The 16,310-nt window shown below is 36.6% G+C and overlaps 1 protein-coding gene across 1 annotated transcript in view; it reads right to left on the bottom strand.

The window, feature by feature from the left end:
• Positions 1-16,310, bottom strand: part of LOC139726922 (rifampicin phosphotransferase-like) — a 67,407-nt gene that overhangs the window by 28,595 nt on the left and 22,502 nt on the right. The window contains exons 12-23 of the mRNA XM_071637911.1: positions 15,159-15,292; positions 14,326-14,382; positions 13,552-13,640; positions 10,841-10,968; positions 9,028-9,098; positions 7,022-7,086; positions 6,449-6,519; positions 5,654-5,730; positions 5,121-5,235; positions 4,259-4,359; positions 2,618-2,689; positions 1,496-1,602 (exon numbers count right to left, since the gene is read on the bottom strand). Coding sequence (XP_071494012.1) covers positions 1,496-1,602; positions 2,618-2,689; positions 4,259-4,359; positions 5,121-5,235; positions 5,654-5,730; positions 6,449-6,519; positions 7,022-7,086; positions 9,028-9,098; positions 10,841-10,968; positions 13,552-13,640; positions 14,326-14,382; positions 15,159-15,292 — 1,087 coding nt within the window. The remainder of the gene's footprint in view (positions 1-1,495; positions 1,603-2,617; positions 2,690-4,258; positions 4,360-5,120; positions 5,236-5,653; positions 5,731-6,448; positions 6,520-7,021; positions 7,087-9,027; positions 9,099-10,840; positions 10,969-13,551; positions 13,641-14,325; positions 14,383-15,158; positions 15,293-16,310) is intronic.

Raw genomic sequence — 16,310 nt, forward strand, 5'->3', positions numbered from 1 at the left:
CTTCCCTTGACATTATTATTTATCAAAATTCTCAGGTTTACCAACAACAAAAAAGTAAAAAGGGAGAGACAAATAATTGTTACTCTTTTTAATTACCAGAAGGGCTTTCAGTGTTCAGAATGGGCCTTTCAGTATGGCAATTCATCTAGACACATCTGCAGACACATGACAATGGGCCCGGCCTTCACACACACAGACGAATGTATGTATGTATGTACGTATGTATGTATTAAATATATGAGGGCATGAGCTAATGATAGTCCAAAAAAAAATGTTTGACTTCAGTACTGCCAAAGTGGAAATTTTCACACAATTTGTACTTGTAACATGAAACTAGTGCCAAAATAAAAACTTGTCATACGTAATACAAACTTGATTCCTCAAAAAGAGAATCAAGTGAAATTCATCTTATAGGGGCAAGTGCAGAAGTTACTCGCACTAAAATTTCTGCTTCTACAGTAAGTCATCTCTGCAGTTTAACAAGCAGTGGTTGATAATTGAATGAATACTAATATAACTCAGAGCACATATCATGACATTTTTCATGCCACTGTATCAAAATACACTCCAACCTGTCTTCAGTAATAACTACAGGGGAATATGAAATGTGCTTTTTGAAAATAGGTTTCTCGACAGAGATTTGATGCAGGAACCAGTTTTGATACATATTTTTAATATCCCATAAGATTACATGCACTCAACAATAAACACACCTACAAATCATTTACACAGGTCATCATCTACAGGTCATTTACATCGAAAGAAAAAACAACATCAAAAGATATGTAACAACCACTGTGACTTTTTGTACTGTCCTTACCAGATATCATAATATCACATTTAAATCTCAAGTATTTTCCTCCCAAAGAACTCCAATATTTCATTCAACAAAAACTGCTGTACCTTCATATACCAACTGTAAGCTAGTAACTTGCTTTTTGTCATTTTTAGCTTTCATGTGGTTTATATATTGTGTGAGTGTGGGCTTTCATGTTAACTATTTTCCTTTTTGGCTGCAAGAGAGAACAAGCTACATTAGACCAATGCATTTTAATACAGGCTCCCTGGCATGATGTTATGTGGTGGAAGCCAGTATTTTGTCTTGTTTAATCATAATTTATTTTCAAATTCTTTAAAAAAAAACAAAGCACAATCTCTATCAAGCACATAATAAAATACAAAATAATACGAGATTTCAGTGAAAGAGTTCACACAAAACTATTTAAAGAACAGACCAATCATGAAACAAAGATGGTATAATGTATAATGAACATATTTGCTTGGAAGCCTGTACATGTGTATACCAAAGGATTGAGATTTGAATGATGTGTACTACTAATTGCACGAGCCCCTGCAATAACAGCAAGTCAGAAATGTGTTATATAAATGAATGAGTGTTTCATTGATGGGGGTATCAAGAGAGATGTCTTGATGGAAGAATATCATCCTATTGACACATGTACTGAAGATTGAACTATTTGGTTAATAGACTCACTGGATGTTGCAGCTTGTTAACCATTCATTCTCAGTTGAGAGACCGGTATCAAACTCATGCATGAGGTCATAGTCAGTGAGCATATCAACAGTTGTGATTGGACGAGCCTGCACAAAGACCATGGAACACAAAGGAGCAATGATGGTTGAACTTGTTTTGGATGAGAACTTTTTCATGTTCCCGACTGCTTTATGTTCAAACCTTGTATACATACCTCCACTCGCGGAGTCAATACTTCTGCTTAGCAAAAAAAAATTGGCGGATTTGAAATTTGCCACGATATCACTGTGGCGCTGAAACAAACCAAGTTACTTTGTGCTTGAGGCATAAAATGCAGCACTCCTGTTCACTGTGTAGCTCACACAGGTAAGGATTACAAACATGACGGATCAAATATACTTGAACATTCAACTTCACTCTTTGTTTCATACTGACATCGGCAGAGCATTTTTCTTACAGCCATAATTACTTCAAGTGATTGATACTCCAAACTGCAGTATTTCCCTCAAGTCCAGCTTTACATTCGGATAGTTTAAAAACCAAAGAAGCATTGTCGTGTACACTTTGCCCTGATTCTTTCCTGTCATAGTATATGCCATTACCATGCCAAGGAGAATCAAAGCCATAGTTCATCTACAACTAAAAGGATGGTATCGTTTTGGTTGAGATGGAGCCTCAGGTTTCTGACTTTTCTTTTTTTGAGATAATGAGAAACCTCTAATGAAATATGAAAGAGTACATAATTTTAAGAGGGATTCAAAGCTTATTTGATGAAAAATGGTTTTGAAATGGCTAAGATATCCAAAACAAAGGTATCCTATGAGATGGAGCCCACCTTATATTGTATATCAGGATCACTTTGTTTTACTTTGTTTTTGGATATCTCACCCATATCAAAACTGATTTTCATCAAATAAATTTTGAATTCCTCTTACAATGGAATGCTCTCTAACATTTCATAGTGGTTGGTTGCTTAGTATCTCGAATTAAGTGAAAAGCGCAATACTCATCTCAACCAATGCTATGCCAGCCCTTATTGAATAAGACAGGCTGTGAATAAATAACACATGATCAATAATTATTTGACTTCAGCAAAAACACTTAGACTTTCGAGGCATTTACCTGCAACAAGTAGATGATTCCCTTGCAGTAAGCCCACTCAATGTCCCGAGAGTCACCAAACTTCTCTTCCAGCTAGCAAGAATTTCATAGACACAGGTCAAGGGATACTGGTAAATACATGTTAAACCTTTTTGCAACATACAAGAAAGAAAGAGAGCTCCAATAGCTTTTAAGTTTAATGTATCATTTTCTCGTCAGAATCATTATCAAATACAGCAGGACATAAAACAAAGAAAATGCAAAATGGCTTCAGTTGTATTTTAATGCTATCAAAAAGAACAAGAGCTTGGGGCTTTGACCCTCATCTGAGCTCTGTGACAAATTCAAACTTGATGCAACTGCCCTGTTCTATGGAGGGAATGAGACCCATGCACTGGTATGTAATTTGATAGTGGGGTTGGGCTGGTGCCTTTTTGCCATGACTGCAAGAAGACTTGCTGGGTCACACAATGCAAGGGAGTTTTATGAGAAAATTAGCTCATGCCATCAGGATTGAATGGACAGGGCAACAACATATAGAGGACACTGAACTTGTTTAAAAGGCAGGGCTTACCCAAATCGTCACCTGTTGTAAGTTCCCTTGTATAATTCATATTTTGTTGAATCAAATTAAATTTTAAAATTCACCCACACACAAATATATCTATTCTCGGTACTTTTTTCTTTCTTCCTTTCTTTCTTTGTTTTGTTTTGTTTTGTTTTGTTTTGTTTTGTTTTGTTTTGTTTTGTTTTGTTTTGTTTTGTTTTGTTTTGTTTTGTTTTGTTTTGTTTTGTTTTGTTTTGTTGTGTGTTTTTTTTTTGGGGGGGGGGGATTGGAGCTCCAGGGTCAATCAAATTTAGTTGTGGCAGGATCAATTTTCATTATCTCTCTATCACAGGGTGGAAGTTCTTGAGTGGAAATAACCCTCTGTGTTGGCAATGCTGTGAAATTTTCTGGCAACCCTGGTGGACTGTAATGTTAAACATTGTCATTGGGATTGTAGCAGATATCAAAGTCACTGGCATAATTTCATGACTGAAGGTACGGGGCAATAATTCACTTTAATCCTTTTTAGCCAGTGTATGTTTCTACCCATTTGTACAAATATACTATATTCAAATAAGTCCGCTACATTTTCTTGTGACCATGAAGGGACCATGATATCAAATGTCGTCACTAGGATTGTAAGTCAATACTGCTACACAATTTGTTGTGATGTTTTATAAAGTTTTAGAACAAGGTAAGAGGTGATAAATCAATTTCCTCCTTTAGTTTGTGTATACGTATCTTCTTATAAGAACTGGTTCATTGTTTTGGGTTCCCGCAATCTTGCCCTCACAACACCATTCATTTGTAGCTGGAGTATAGTGCAGATATCTTGCAAGAAAGAACATATCAAAAAGTATGTGGACCATTGTTAATGTCACTGACATACTATATATCAACCAGGAAATGTGTACAAATGTACCAAATGCTAGATCTCATGTTGTACTTTCCAACAGGACGAACCAGAAGCAACCCAGTGGACATGCTTGCCTCTGGCAAATGGTGCACCCAGTCTTCCACACACTCAAGGCGTTGACAAAGTAAACACTTCCCGACATCGAACCAATGACTTGTTGCCCGACATTGAACCAATGACTTGTTGTTTCTATCCTTACCTTCAGGGCTATTTCAGCCAGATCCAGAGCAACTTGGTCAGAGATACAAGCCTTCTTTGATTCAGGTGAAGTAATATCCGTTGTGACAGTTCCACCTGCATCTAATGAGGATCGTCAATATTAATGAAGTAGAATTGCATTGTATTACAATGACTCTTCTGCTACAATTCTGAATATGACTGCAATTAATCTCAAACAATGATCAACCTCTCAGAAGCCAAACACTTGGCCTTAATAAGTCATAGTCAAAGGCTTATTTCAACTCGACCATTACGTCAAGAAGTATAAATATCATTAAACGGAAATATATATACAATTCAATAAAATTGATACATTACCAAATAAGAAACAACAATGATCCCACATTACACAACATATATTTGTACACAACGTACACTGTTAAATCTTTATAATCTGAAGGTGATGTGTAATTTACGAAAACAATAGGAGAAGCCTCTTACAAGCTTCTAAATGTGAACTATACAGCTTTTCAACTAAGCAATGACTTCGTAAAATTACAAATTAAAGTAGAACTGGCACTGATTTTTTTTTTTTTAATCAATTTTTAAGGTTGATAGTAATTCTATGGTAATAGAAGTGCAGAATTAGCATTCTGATTCATGTGCATATGTGCACTTTCTGCTTATATTGTTAAATAAGCGTTACTTTAAAAAAAAAAAAAAAAAACTTTCTTTCTCCCTACAGCTTTCAGCCTTGTAAAAGGCCTCTTTTCATATATCATTCTTTATCACATAAATAAATTATGTGTACATACTTCCTACCAAGACATTATTTTTCAAAGCTTTTGCTTGTTTCTTTTGTCTAACACAACTCCATTCAGTGACTCAAGTAAACTACTAACCTTCCATCAGGATTGCTTTCTGCTTAGATCCAACTTCTATCTTCTCTATGGCAAAGATGTTGTCTTTCCTGCGCAGCATGATGGTGTCCGGATCAGCCATACCAGACACAACAGACTGAATCAATTCACAAGTTTGGTACGAGTTGAAGTTTGTTGCAGTAGTAGAAGACGGAACAATAACAACAAAGTGATTGTGACAGAGAAGCAAACACATTACATTTTCGTATGAACATCATCACTGTAATGACCCAGCTACAGAGCAAACAGTGATACCCATACACACTTTGTGTGGGACAGGGTAATAGTTAATGTTTACCTAACTAACACTCAACTAACTCTGACTGTAATGAAAGAATAATTGTCAGATGTAATTGGAGGTGTCATGGTTGTCAACATAATTTCTGCTGCCCCCCCCCCCCCCTCCAACAGACCAGACCTTGAGGGTACATTCTTGGTGCAAGTAAAACACTGAAACTGATAAACATAAGGTCAGCATCACATTAAGAGTTTTCCACGGTCAATGTTAGACCTACCTCTCCAAGACCATAGTTCGCATTGATGAGAACAATAGCTGGATTCCCATCCACTGGGTCTTGTCCAAAGAGTACACCTATTTTGTTTGAAAGAAGAATACATCATTTTACAATTTCACATTTTAACTGCTTCTCTCTAATTCTCATGCCGGAAGCACACACAAGGAAATAATGCAAGACTTAAACGATTGTGAGTCATTTTTGCGAATACTCTGTTTCTCTATGTTTATTCATCCATTCTTCTTTACCTGTCTAGATTCTTAATCTTCATTTCTTATCACCCTCCGTAATTTCTAAAGAGTCCAAACATTCTATGAGGTTGATAATTCTTACTAATGCTATGTAATGTGCATTATATATGTACACAATATCAGGTCTTCTTCAAAATCAACATTGCAGCAAGATGATGCAAAAACAAACAAACAAACAAACATGTAAATGAGATACAGAATAGGATGTAAGAACATCCCATTCGGACCTCCCAACCTTTCTGACTGAAAAATAGGGATGACTTCATAGCTCAAACATAGGAAAGAAAGAACAGTTTCCATAGGAGTGTGTAGTGAAATCATCAATAAAAATAGGAAATTCCTTTTGAAACGAGAGCTGGGAATGGTCAAAATTCAGATTCTTTCCTCAAAATTCAGAATGGTTGGGACATTTGTCCCATTGATAGATAACAGTCTCTTTCTCTGTCATAACAATGAAATCCTGCTTCAGGGCATTTTCAGCCAACAAAAATCAGCACAGTAGTGGTTCAATGACTACAAGTCACTTAGAGGGCTCTTTTCATACCTGATGCCTCTGAGGGAACCATCTCCATGACAACAACACCCATGGTTGACTCCACCATCTGACCTCTCTGCCTGATGGAGGAAAGTATTAGAGATCTTCACATGAGGTAAACTACATCCAGAAAGCACAAATACAGAATACAAGTGTTCACCTTGTCATCCTGCAACACATGGAATGAATTTTCTTTACCATAGAATAATGTAAAACATATTGTATTAATGGAATCCTCACAAACAAAAGAATCACATCAAAACATTATTACTTCTTTCATCACTGTCAAGTCCAGCAAAATAAAACAGGGGGTATGATGCTATACACCAAACCTTTTTATCTGTGCAATAGAAAACAGAAGCATTACGATCACAAGATATATATAGCATAGTTTACAAGTAAAGTTACATCACAGCGCAGTAGAGTACATTTACATAGTAGCTGCGCTATACAAATTTGTCAAATAATTATTATTATTAAAGATACTAATGTTCTGTAACTAACTGTAAGTATGGTTAAACTACTGTTTACATAACAACAATTAACAAACCAAGTGTTTAATGAGGCTTGTAGCTGGCTTACCTGCGATACTGTACAGCTTGAAAAGAAAACTGAGATGCCCAGCACTGTTGTACTGCTTCAATTATCTGCAGTGTAAATTACCAAAGTCAAAACACTTGGTTTTGTCAAATCTTTTTTTACATATTACAAATATAGATTCTACAAAGTAAACGTGGATTAAACAGAATTGTCTACATGCGACATCTTTGAAACAAGCCAAGATGTTGTCCAGCGATTGGCACATAGTCAGTGTCACCTTGATATACATGTATATCCTGTCACTCAGGACTTGGATGCACACAGCAGGCATTTGTATTGAATACCAAATTATCAAATACTTGGTCGTTATTCTAATGACAAGTTATTACATACATGATCGTAGTTTGATTGCCCTACTTCCAATTCAGCGCATAATTTAGTGTAGGACAGTGACCCATACAGAATGTTCTTCATTTGTACTTCCTATATCTGTGTTAATATAGTAAAAAAAGTCTTTTCTTCTTCTTTTTCAGGTACAAGAAAATCATAGAGGTTGTACAGAATGGCCCATATTCACGAAGGTGGTATAAATGAAACCATGGTTTAAACCATGGACAAAAACCATGGAGCACCAAGTGTCACACGGAATATTTCATTACGAAATTGGTCATTTTGTCAACAAAATGACCGTTTTTTTACTGAAATTATCATTTCGTGGACGAAATGTTAATTTAGTTACAAAATGTTGTCATTTCGTTAAAAATAATCATTTCATCGATGAAATGACTGATTTCGTAATGCAATATTCCATGCGACACTTGGCGCTCCATAATTTTTGTCCATGGTTTAAACCATGGTTTCATTTGTACCACTTTCGTGAATTCGGGCCAATGTGGCAAGTAGGGAATTCTCAGGCCAACTAATGCAAGTGTGGTCACTGCTCCAAAGACAACTAGAAATGTCGCTACAGCGACTGGTTATACCCCCGCGAAACAACATTTCATAAGCTTTGGTAAAAAAACTGAGGAAGTAGTTAAATCCGCAAGATCTTTCCTTGATCTTCTGCCATTAATATGCCGTTACCATGGCAACGTACTTTCGGGTACTGTCGAAAAATGCGTCTTGCACATCTACAACCAAAGGCACACATCTGTACCAAGTTTCATGGAAATTGGGCAAAAACTGAGGAAGTAGTTTGCAACACAAAATTTTCCATCATTTTGGCTCATAATATGTGAGCTGTTACCATGGCAACATACTTTTTGTCACTGTCAAGAAATGTGTCATGCTGACCTATATCCTAAGACAAACATTCAATATGAATTCCATGAGAATTGGAAGAACACTGATGAAGCAGTTTTGCCATGAAGCATTTTGCCCTATATTTTACCAATAACATGCCGTTACCATGGCAACGCACTTTTTGCCACTGCGGAAATATGTGTCTTGCACATTAACATATTCAGATGAACATCTGTACCTAATTTCATAAAAATTGATCAAAAACTGTGGGAGGAGTTCGCGACGCAAGATTTGTACCCATTTTTTCCCATAATATGCCGTTACCATGGCAACGTACTTTTGGGTACTGTCAAAAAATACGTCTTGCACATCTACAACCCAAGGCACACATCTGTGCCAAGTTTTATGGGAATCGGTTGAAAACTGAGGAAGGGCGGGGGTATAAAAAGGTGGATTGAGGCATGGCACACAAAGCAATCTCTACAGGATAGCAGGGTATTAAAAACCAAGGGCAGTTAACTTCCAGCCTTGCAGAGAGGAAGCATGCTGCTGATGAACTCTATACAGCACTAGCAGAGCTACAAGAGAGAGAGAGGGAGTGAGAAGTAGGTGAAGGAGGCACCAGATGTTTAGGAACACCAGCAACCTGGCTGTTCAGCAGCAGGCACAACATTACAGGCAGTGGAACTCAGGCCTGGATACCCCCAAAGAAGCTTCTACCACTGTACCTATTTTGGATAATGAACCAGCAAGTTTCCCTTAATAAACATGTATGCCTTTCCAGATTCTAATCAAATGCTCCATACCTTGTCATAACCTTTGACCCCAAGGATGGTGGTCAGCTGACCAGCTGCAGACATCTCAGAAGTGTCTTCACCTGGACAAGCAAGGAAGAACATCCATCTTACCGTTTCTTTGAATTCCATCACGTATATATGTGACCATGCATCACAACACCAACAAAGTTGAGCATCCTGATTGTACATGAGGATTCAAATAGCTGAAATGGGTTAACCTAGTCAATCTTTAGTTTTGTCTTGTTTTCTAAAAGAGCAATTCCTCTTCTCAAAAATTCTTAAGTTTGGGATCATGAAATGAATCAGAAATTGTACTTTTTGCAGTTTTTCTGGAACACTTTTAGTAGAATAGTGTGATTAGGTATGTCTTAGAGGCCCCTTCTTTTCATTTGTTTAAAAAAAAAAAAAAAATTCACACTCCTGCATTGAAAGTTGGCATCAGCCACGAATAGAATAATAAGTTTGGAAAATTTCTGCTCAATCTGATAATCCCTTCATTGTGGTTGGTACAGAGTTTTAAACCCTGTTTTTGTCCCATTCTTGCACAGAGTACAGCAAATTTGAATAGACCCATAACTTCAAAGCCTCTTCCAGAAAGTGCACACTATTTTCACTATTTAGATAGATTGGGAAAGTCCACTTGTGTGAGTTATACATCATTCTAAAGCTTAGAGTCTGCTTTTTCAGAATCTGCCCCTTGAATAAAAATACATATCTGGCAACTTTTTAGGTGGTTTTGTGATGATCTAAGGGACACATATATCGTGTATACGTCATTGTTATGTTGGGACATTCCTGACTATGGTGATGACTTCAAAGAAATTTTGCCATTTACGATTAAGTTTATCTCAGAGTTTTCTATTTCTGTTAAATGTTCAATTCATCATGGGAAGCGGGGCAGCTGTAGGCTTCCCCACCCTCATCCCCTCCCATCCACAACCAACCCATACACTCTTTTGTCTGGGAAAACCCAACAATTAGTATATGAACAAACAAACAAAATCTAATCAAATTCATGAAATTCTTCCGTCGAGAACATCTCGACGGAAGAATTTCATGAATTTGAATAACAAAGCAGTACCCGCTGCATGCTGTAAGGATTAGAACCAACACTTGCTGTCGGGCTAAAGCTCGGTGGTCTAGTGGAGATGACGCCTGTCCGGTAATCAGGTCGTAGGTTTGAATCCTGCTCGAGTATGTACGCCCATGATATTTTTATCATGGCTACTACTAAAACACTGATCAATTCAGTGCTTATTTACGTCGATGTAGGGCAACTTGTCAATCAGTTGCAATGAAAATCTAATCAATCATAGGTCTACTAAAAATTATGAGCTGATTTGAATTAAAAAGTCATTTTTCATTGGCTGTATGTAAAAAGCAATGCACTTAGGCAGAAGTTTGATAAATGAATATAACTTTCATGAATATTGGTGTAGTCATCGGTGACACAACATTTGCTCCTGCAACAATTGATCTGGTCTTACTTTGATGTGAGGATTAAGATTAGGGGTAGGGTTATGTTTGTGGGTAGAATTTACGTTTGGCTTATCGTGCACATATTTCATGAGAGCAATTGTCAACGGAGCAAATGTCACGGAACTGTATTCATCAACCTTCAATACAGAAAGACTTTGTATTATATTATCTGTTTTGTGTAAGCATATTTTCTCCTTTAAGTCATGAAAATGATGAATGCCATTAGGCTTTCTGAGGACCATGGAAACTACAGATTGCAGTAGTAATAAACACATCACAGAAGCATGTCTTATCACCTTTACAGAGTGACAAGTATTTTCTTTTTTCAATCTAACTGACTGACCTGTAGCAGAGGACCTGACTGCAAATCTTCGCTGCCCAACAGTCTGACCAAAGAGTCTGTCCAGCTCCAGCCTCAGGGCACGTCTTACCTCAGCGCATAGCGGTGTCCTCTCAAACAAATCACATACCCTAAATGAAGACGAAAAACACACCCTGAATAAAGGCAGCCACGGAAACATGCTATGCTTACTTTATATGTCTCCAAAAATTAGATGGTATGAATATACGAAATTATGAATTACAGTAGGTTTGTTTAGACAATGATAAGGATATAATACAAATGCTATATGGAGGATGAGTTACTGGATTAAAACATAAAATCTTTGCTGACGGATGGGCTTTCTCATTTGGAGCTTTGAGAAAGCAGAAACTCAATGAAAATAGCGTATTCATTGATACACATGTAATGTTTCAAGCCTTCCTTCACAGTCACCAGCTTAAAAGACCAAAGAGGCACAAAATTTAAAATAACTGTGATTGTTCACTCATTTTTGGGAAGTCATTCTAACAGACATTTAACCCTAACTGCACTGTGTGGGGGGGGGGCCTCGGAGGCCCCCCCCTCGACATTTCGCACGATTACTCTGCAACACGCAATGCTCTCGCCGCGATGCTCCATGACTTTTTTCTTTTGAGTTTCCCGCACATTTTGACACAAAATTTGTGACGCCTGGGGGTACGGTTCTGAAGTTACATGACTTTTTGTACATGCACGTGAGGCCAAAAATGGCTAAAAAATGTGATTTTCACATGGTTCATATAAATATGCTTATTTTTACTCTCAATGGCTAAAATCAGTTTGTTTTAGGAGTATTATGCTTCAAAAAGTGTCTGTGACAAATTTTGTTACAAAAAACAATAAAACAAAAGGTCAAAAAAACAAAGAAATACATAAGAAATTCATGAAACAATAAAATAAATAAGAAATAAATTGATACCGAATTTTTTTCAAGTACATTTGCTAAGAATGCCACAAAGAATAACTATACCAAAAATGAGCACTTTTGGAGCTTTATCTACTGATTTAGATGAAAGATTCTGATTTCTCGCATAAATTATCATAATTAATAAAAATAAAATAAAAGAAGACTATTTTGGAAAATTTAAAAACACGATCTTGTAGATTACATCGCACACTACCATTGTGCAAAGTTCCACGGCGATCGCGCGATCCACGGCCGAGATCTTAAGGGGGGCCCTTGAGGCCCCCCCCCCCCCCCCCCCCGTCTTTCGAGCTACCAAAATAGCCCAGTCTTTTTAGGGTTAAGGAAACAAAATTTGCTGGTTTCATTTAAAATAGTGAGTCTAATCTTACAAATAATATTTTTTTTAAAGTAAATTCCACAGGGCATTAGTAAGAATCATTCACCTGACAGTAGCTTTTTAGTAGTTCAGTAATGTGTTTTGCACTGTGCAAGAGTTACAGCAGGCAGATAATTTTTCTAGCACCTAACCAAGTAATGTGCATTACTTGATTTTATAAAATGGTGACATGATATAAATTCTGTGGCAGACATTTTTACAAGATTCCTAGGTCCACATCAGCTTCAAGCTGTCTGAACCACACACATAAATAATCGCAACGCATTTTTAATTCACAGGCAATGCAGCTGAAAGTGGATGAGTGATCATTAGTGTAGGCGCAAACTAATGCCTGGTGAAATGTTAAGTAGGGCTTTCATATCACAGAAAAGATGATATCTCTAAACCAATCATTTGATTAGGATCTTTATCACTATTTTATGATGTGCATTATTTACCTCATTTTATGAATCCTCAATTCTGATTGGTTGAATTTGGGGTCATAAATTCAATAATTACAAAATAGTATCCAAACGGCCCAATAGTACTAGACTACCCCATAGTGCTAAACCACCCTCTCCTGGTTCAATTGCCACATGTAGTTCATATATTCTAAACACTTGGTTTCCACAGCACAAGAAGTCACCTTTGTCCATGCAATCTCAGTGCAAATTTCCATGACAACATAGCCAAAAATTTATTTAAAGTATTATCGTGTGTAAATAGGCTGACATGATCGCGATCGACGGAGTAAAATGTAATTCAAGTGTATTTTATTACCTCTGCCATGGGAGGAGGTTATGTTTTCATTACCGCTGGTTTCTTTGTTTGTTTGTCCATGTGCAAAATAACTCAAAAAGTTGTAAACGGATTTGGATGAAACTTGCAGGAAAGGTTGAGAATAACATAAGGAACAGATGTATAAATTTTGGCAGTGATCAAGAAATTTTCATGGATCTTATGAAGGATTTGAAATATTTGGGCAGGTAGATTCAATGAACTTGGGAAATTAAGCTGCACATTTTTTAGGGTTTCAAACGTGCACTGAAGTGCATGCTATAGTTTCTGCTAGGGCGAGACGTGCCGTGCAGCTAAGGGTTGATGATGTAACAAAAGGCTATATATTGGGAAATCGGGCGATTTTAAGCATGCACGTATGGGTGGAAATCACTGATCTCTATGGAAGAACAAGGTCATTGGTGAAAAGTAGCTGCTTGGTGGAGGTCTGCATTCTCAGAGTGCTTCTCTAGTTATTTTATAAAACAAATATTATATTCTATTTCAGGATCATAGCATGGAGTTGATATCACTTGGGGAAATAATATCAAACAATATCAAATTAAATTCTCGCTAAAATTGCAAATTTTATTAAAGGTAGTTAAAAACCCAGCTCTGTATCAACACTGTTACCTGTTACATGTGTCTTCTAGGTAGGCAGATTGAACTAAACTGGAGACCTCAGTCAGATCACTTATAGCCTCTTCGAGTTGAGGGTGTGACTACAAGACATAAATTTCCAGGAAAGTAAAACATCAAAATATGTCAAGAATTTGGTTATAATAAGTATACATGCAAAGCCTATTGCTTCCTTTTACATTCCTGCAATTTACAATTTTAAGGGAAAAGGAATGCACTTTAATACATTTCTAAAGAAGATTTAGATAGACTGTATAAGTCAGTTGCCCTTTACAGACATAACATATCCATGAATCACATGAGATCAAATAAAGTCAGATCTTTCTGAAGAACTGGTAATTTCACAAACACTATAACTTTGCAAAGTGGTAATGATTGCACTTGTTCCGAGTTGAATTTTCTTAAAATTACTGTAATCTGTGCAATGGCCTGTTATTCATGTACCAAGTGGTGAAATTCCTGAAAATCTTTAAAGTTCATCTGTAAACCAGGACTTTCATTACCTTTTTTATTTTTTTCCAGTTATCCCTCTACAGTGAATTGTTCTGTCATATTTCCACTCCATAAGATGCTAACTTTGTGGAGAATGAATAACTGCACAAAATACTACTAAGTATCTGGTGTATGCTCTATGTACATATCATAGACTGCAGTAAAATGGACCAAGCATTGAGCTAAGCATTCAAAGCATAATAATAAGTAGGTATTTTGACCCACACTCTCTGGGCAATAGAAAAAAAAAAAAAGAAGCTTCACAGTTGCAATTACCTTTAACTGGAGCTGGAATGCAGCACTTGTGAGACAGAATCCTGGAGGCACAACATACTCCAATAAAGAATGACAAAAACGGAAAAAAATCACAACAGAACACAAAGAAAATTAGTGTGGTATAATTATGAATACATGAATTAACAGCTAGTTAAATCATCAAGACTAATGAGGGCATATCAATCTTTAGATTTCTTTTTTATCATGCATGGCCGTATCTACAAATGCAAAATTAGTAATAACACTCCGTCTCCCTTTTTATATGCCTGAAAAGTAGAATCTGCCACAAATCTGCATTACTACTTACAAAGCCACCTGTCTGCAGTGTAGCTCTACAGCCTTAGACCTACTGTATGTTTAAGACATAGTATAGATTAGTGGGCTATGATACTCCACATATGTGAAATATATATACCATATTAAAGAACTCTGACAGTCACAGGGATGGTAGGAAATTACAATTAATTAGCTGCTGCAATGGCAGTCACTATTAGTGTTATCTAGGAAGTTATTTATTATCATACCAAGTCTTTCATTCATGCAAGAGGGGTCCAGTTAATCCAAAATAAGATAAAAATCTCTGTAATGTCTACAATTGTATATTGCGTTGTCGAATTAACGCTTGCATCTGTCCATATTCTCAGTGATTCCTTCTTCTTCTTTCTTTCTTTTTTCAAATTCTGTAAACCTCCCTTGCTCATCATTGCAAATGTTCTCAAAAAGAAAACCATAATAGGTAGATTAGAAAATTGCCCAATTGTCATACCAGGTAGTTGTGGTCTCAATTTAAATTTGGCTTTTATTTTTCCAACTGATGTACACTGTCATCCTACCTTGGGCTGTGAGCTCTCACTCAGGTGGGTGAGTATAGCTAGCTGACTCCCTTTGCCCCCTACAAGTTTGGGGGACTGGCAGCCAACTGAGTCAAATGGAAGCACCAACTGATCTGCGTCTTCCTTGCTAGGTTCTGATATTACGCAGACAACAAGAAGAGTGCAAGAAAAAAAGACGAGAGAATTAAAGCAAACATGCAGTCTGTAAAAAACAGTATATATATCACATGAATTTTTCTCACTCATTTTGGACACAGATAGGTAAAGATGACATGATGTAAGTTATATGAGAGATAAGGTTTGGAATAAAAGGAAATAGTTTCAACCCATTGTGGGAAGTTTAACAGCCAAATGCTATTTAACGGTTGAAGACTAGTCCCGAGTATACTCAAGGCGGGTGTCTGTGGGAAACGTTTGTTAGGAAAAATCAGCTTGTATTCAACAGGTTAATACCAGACTGACTTTTTCATGGACAATTTATTGCTTTTAATTGGTTATAGGCATTAAAAACCAGTTAATTACAAATAAAATAACCCTTCCACGACTTAAGTTTTTGTGGAATTTAACCTCACATTTTTCCAAATGGCACCTGCATGCACACAAACACATGCTACACTGTTCACCCACATGCCAGGATGGCTGTAGGCACAGTGATTTCAAGAGGGGCAGCTGCATGCAGTTTCTATATTAGGGGCCAAGGGACAGATATGAGAACATATGAAATTTCTTTGAATATTCATACCACATGCTATGGTGCAAATTCTAAATAGTTCTACCAAACACTTTGGCCAGTAAAGGGAGGACCATTTTTTGAATGGTAAGAATAATGGAAAAAAAAAAGGAAAATGATGAAATTTGAAATTAAACTAGCAGTGCAGGATTTGATGCATCCAGGTCGAGTTCTCTGCCTTTGTATATCATATCAGGCTCCATAATATGAGTGACTGTACACATAAATTATTGAACCCGTAGTGTCAGGATTCGAAACCTCCTAGCCAAAATTATTTTCACTACATTTTGGCAAACATACACATGTATTGTTCTGTAAAACAACAATAACACATCAACTTTGATGAAATTAAATTAAAATATATTCACTTTTCCTCATTTCATTTTATGATTTCCAATATCAAATTATTTTTTTTTTAATGA

The sequence above is a fragment of the Diadema antillarum genome, unplaced genomic scaffold (genome assembly GCF_040938485.1).
Source record: "Diadema antillarum isolate AM-2024a unplaced genomic scaffold, OU_Dant_1.0 seq00000105_RagTag, whole genome shotgun sequence".
In the NCBI taxonomy this organism is placed as follows: Eukaryota; Metazoa; Echinodermata; class Echinoidea; order Diadematoida; family Diadematidae; genus Diadema; species Diadema antillarum.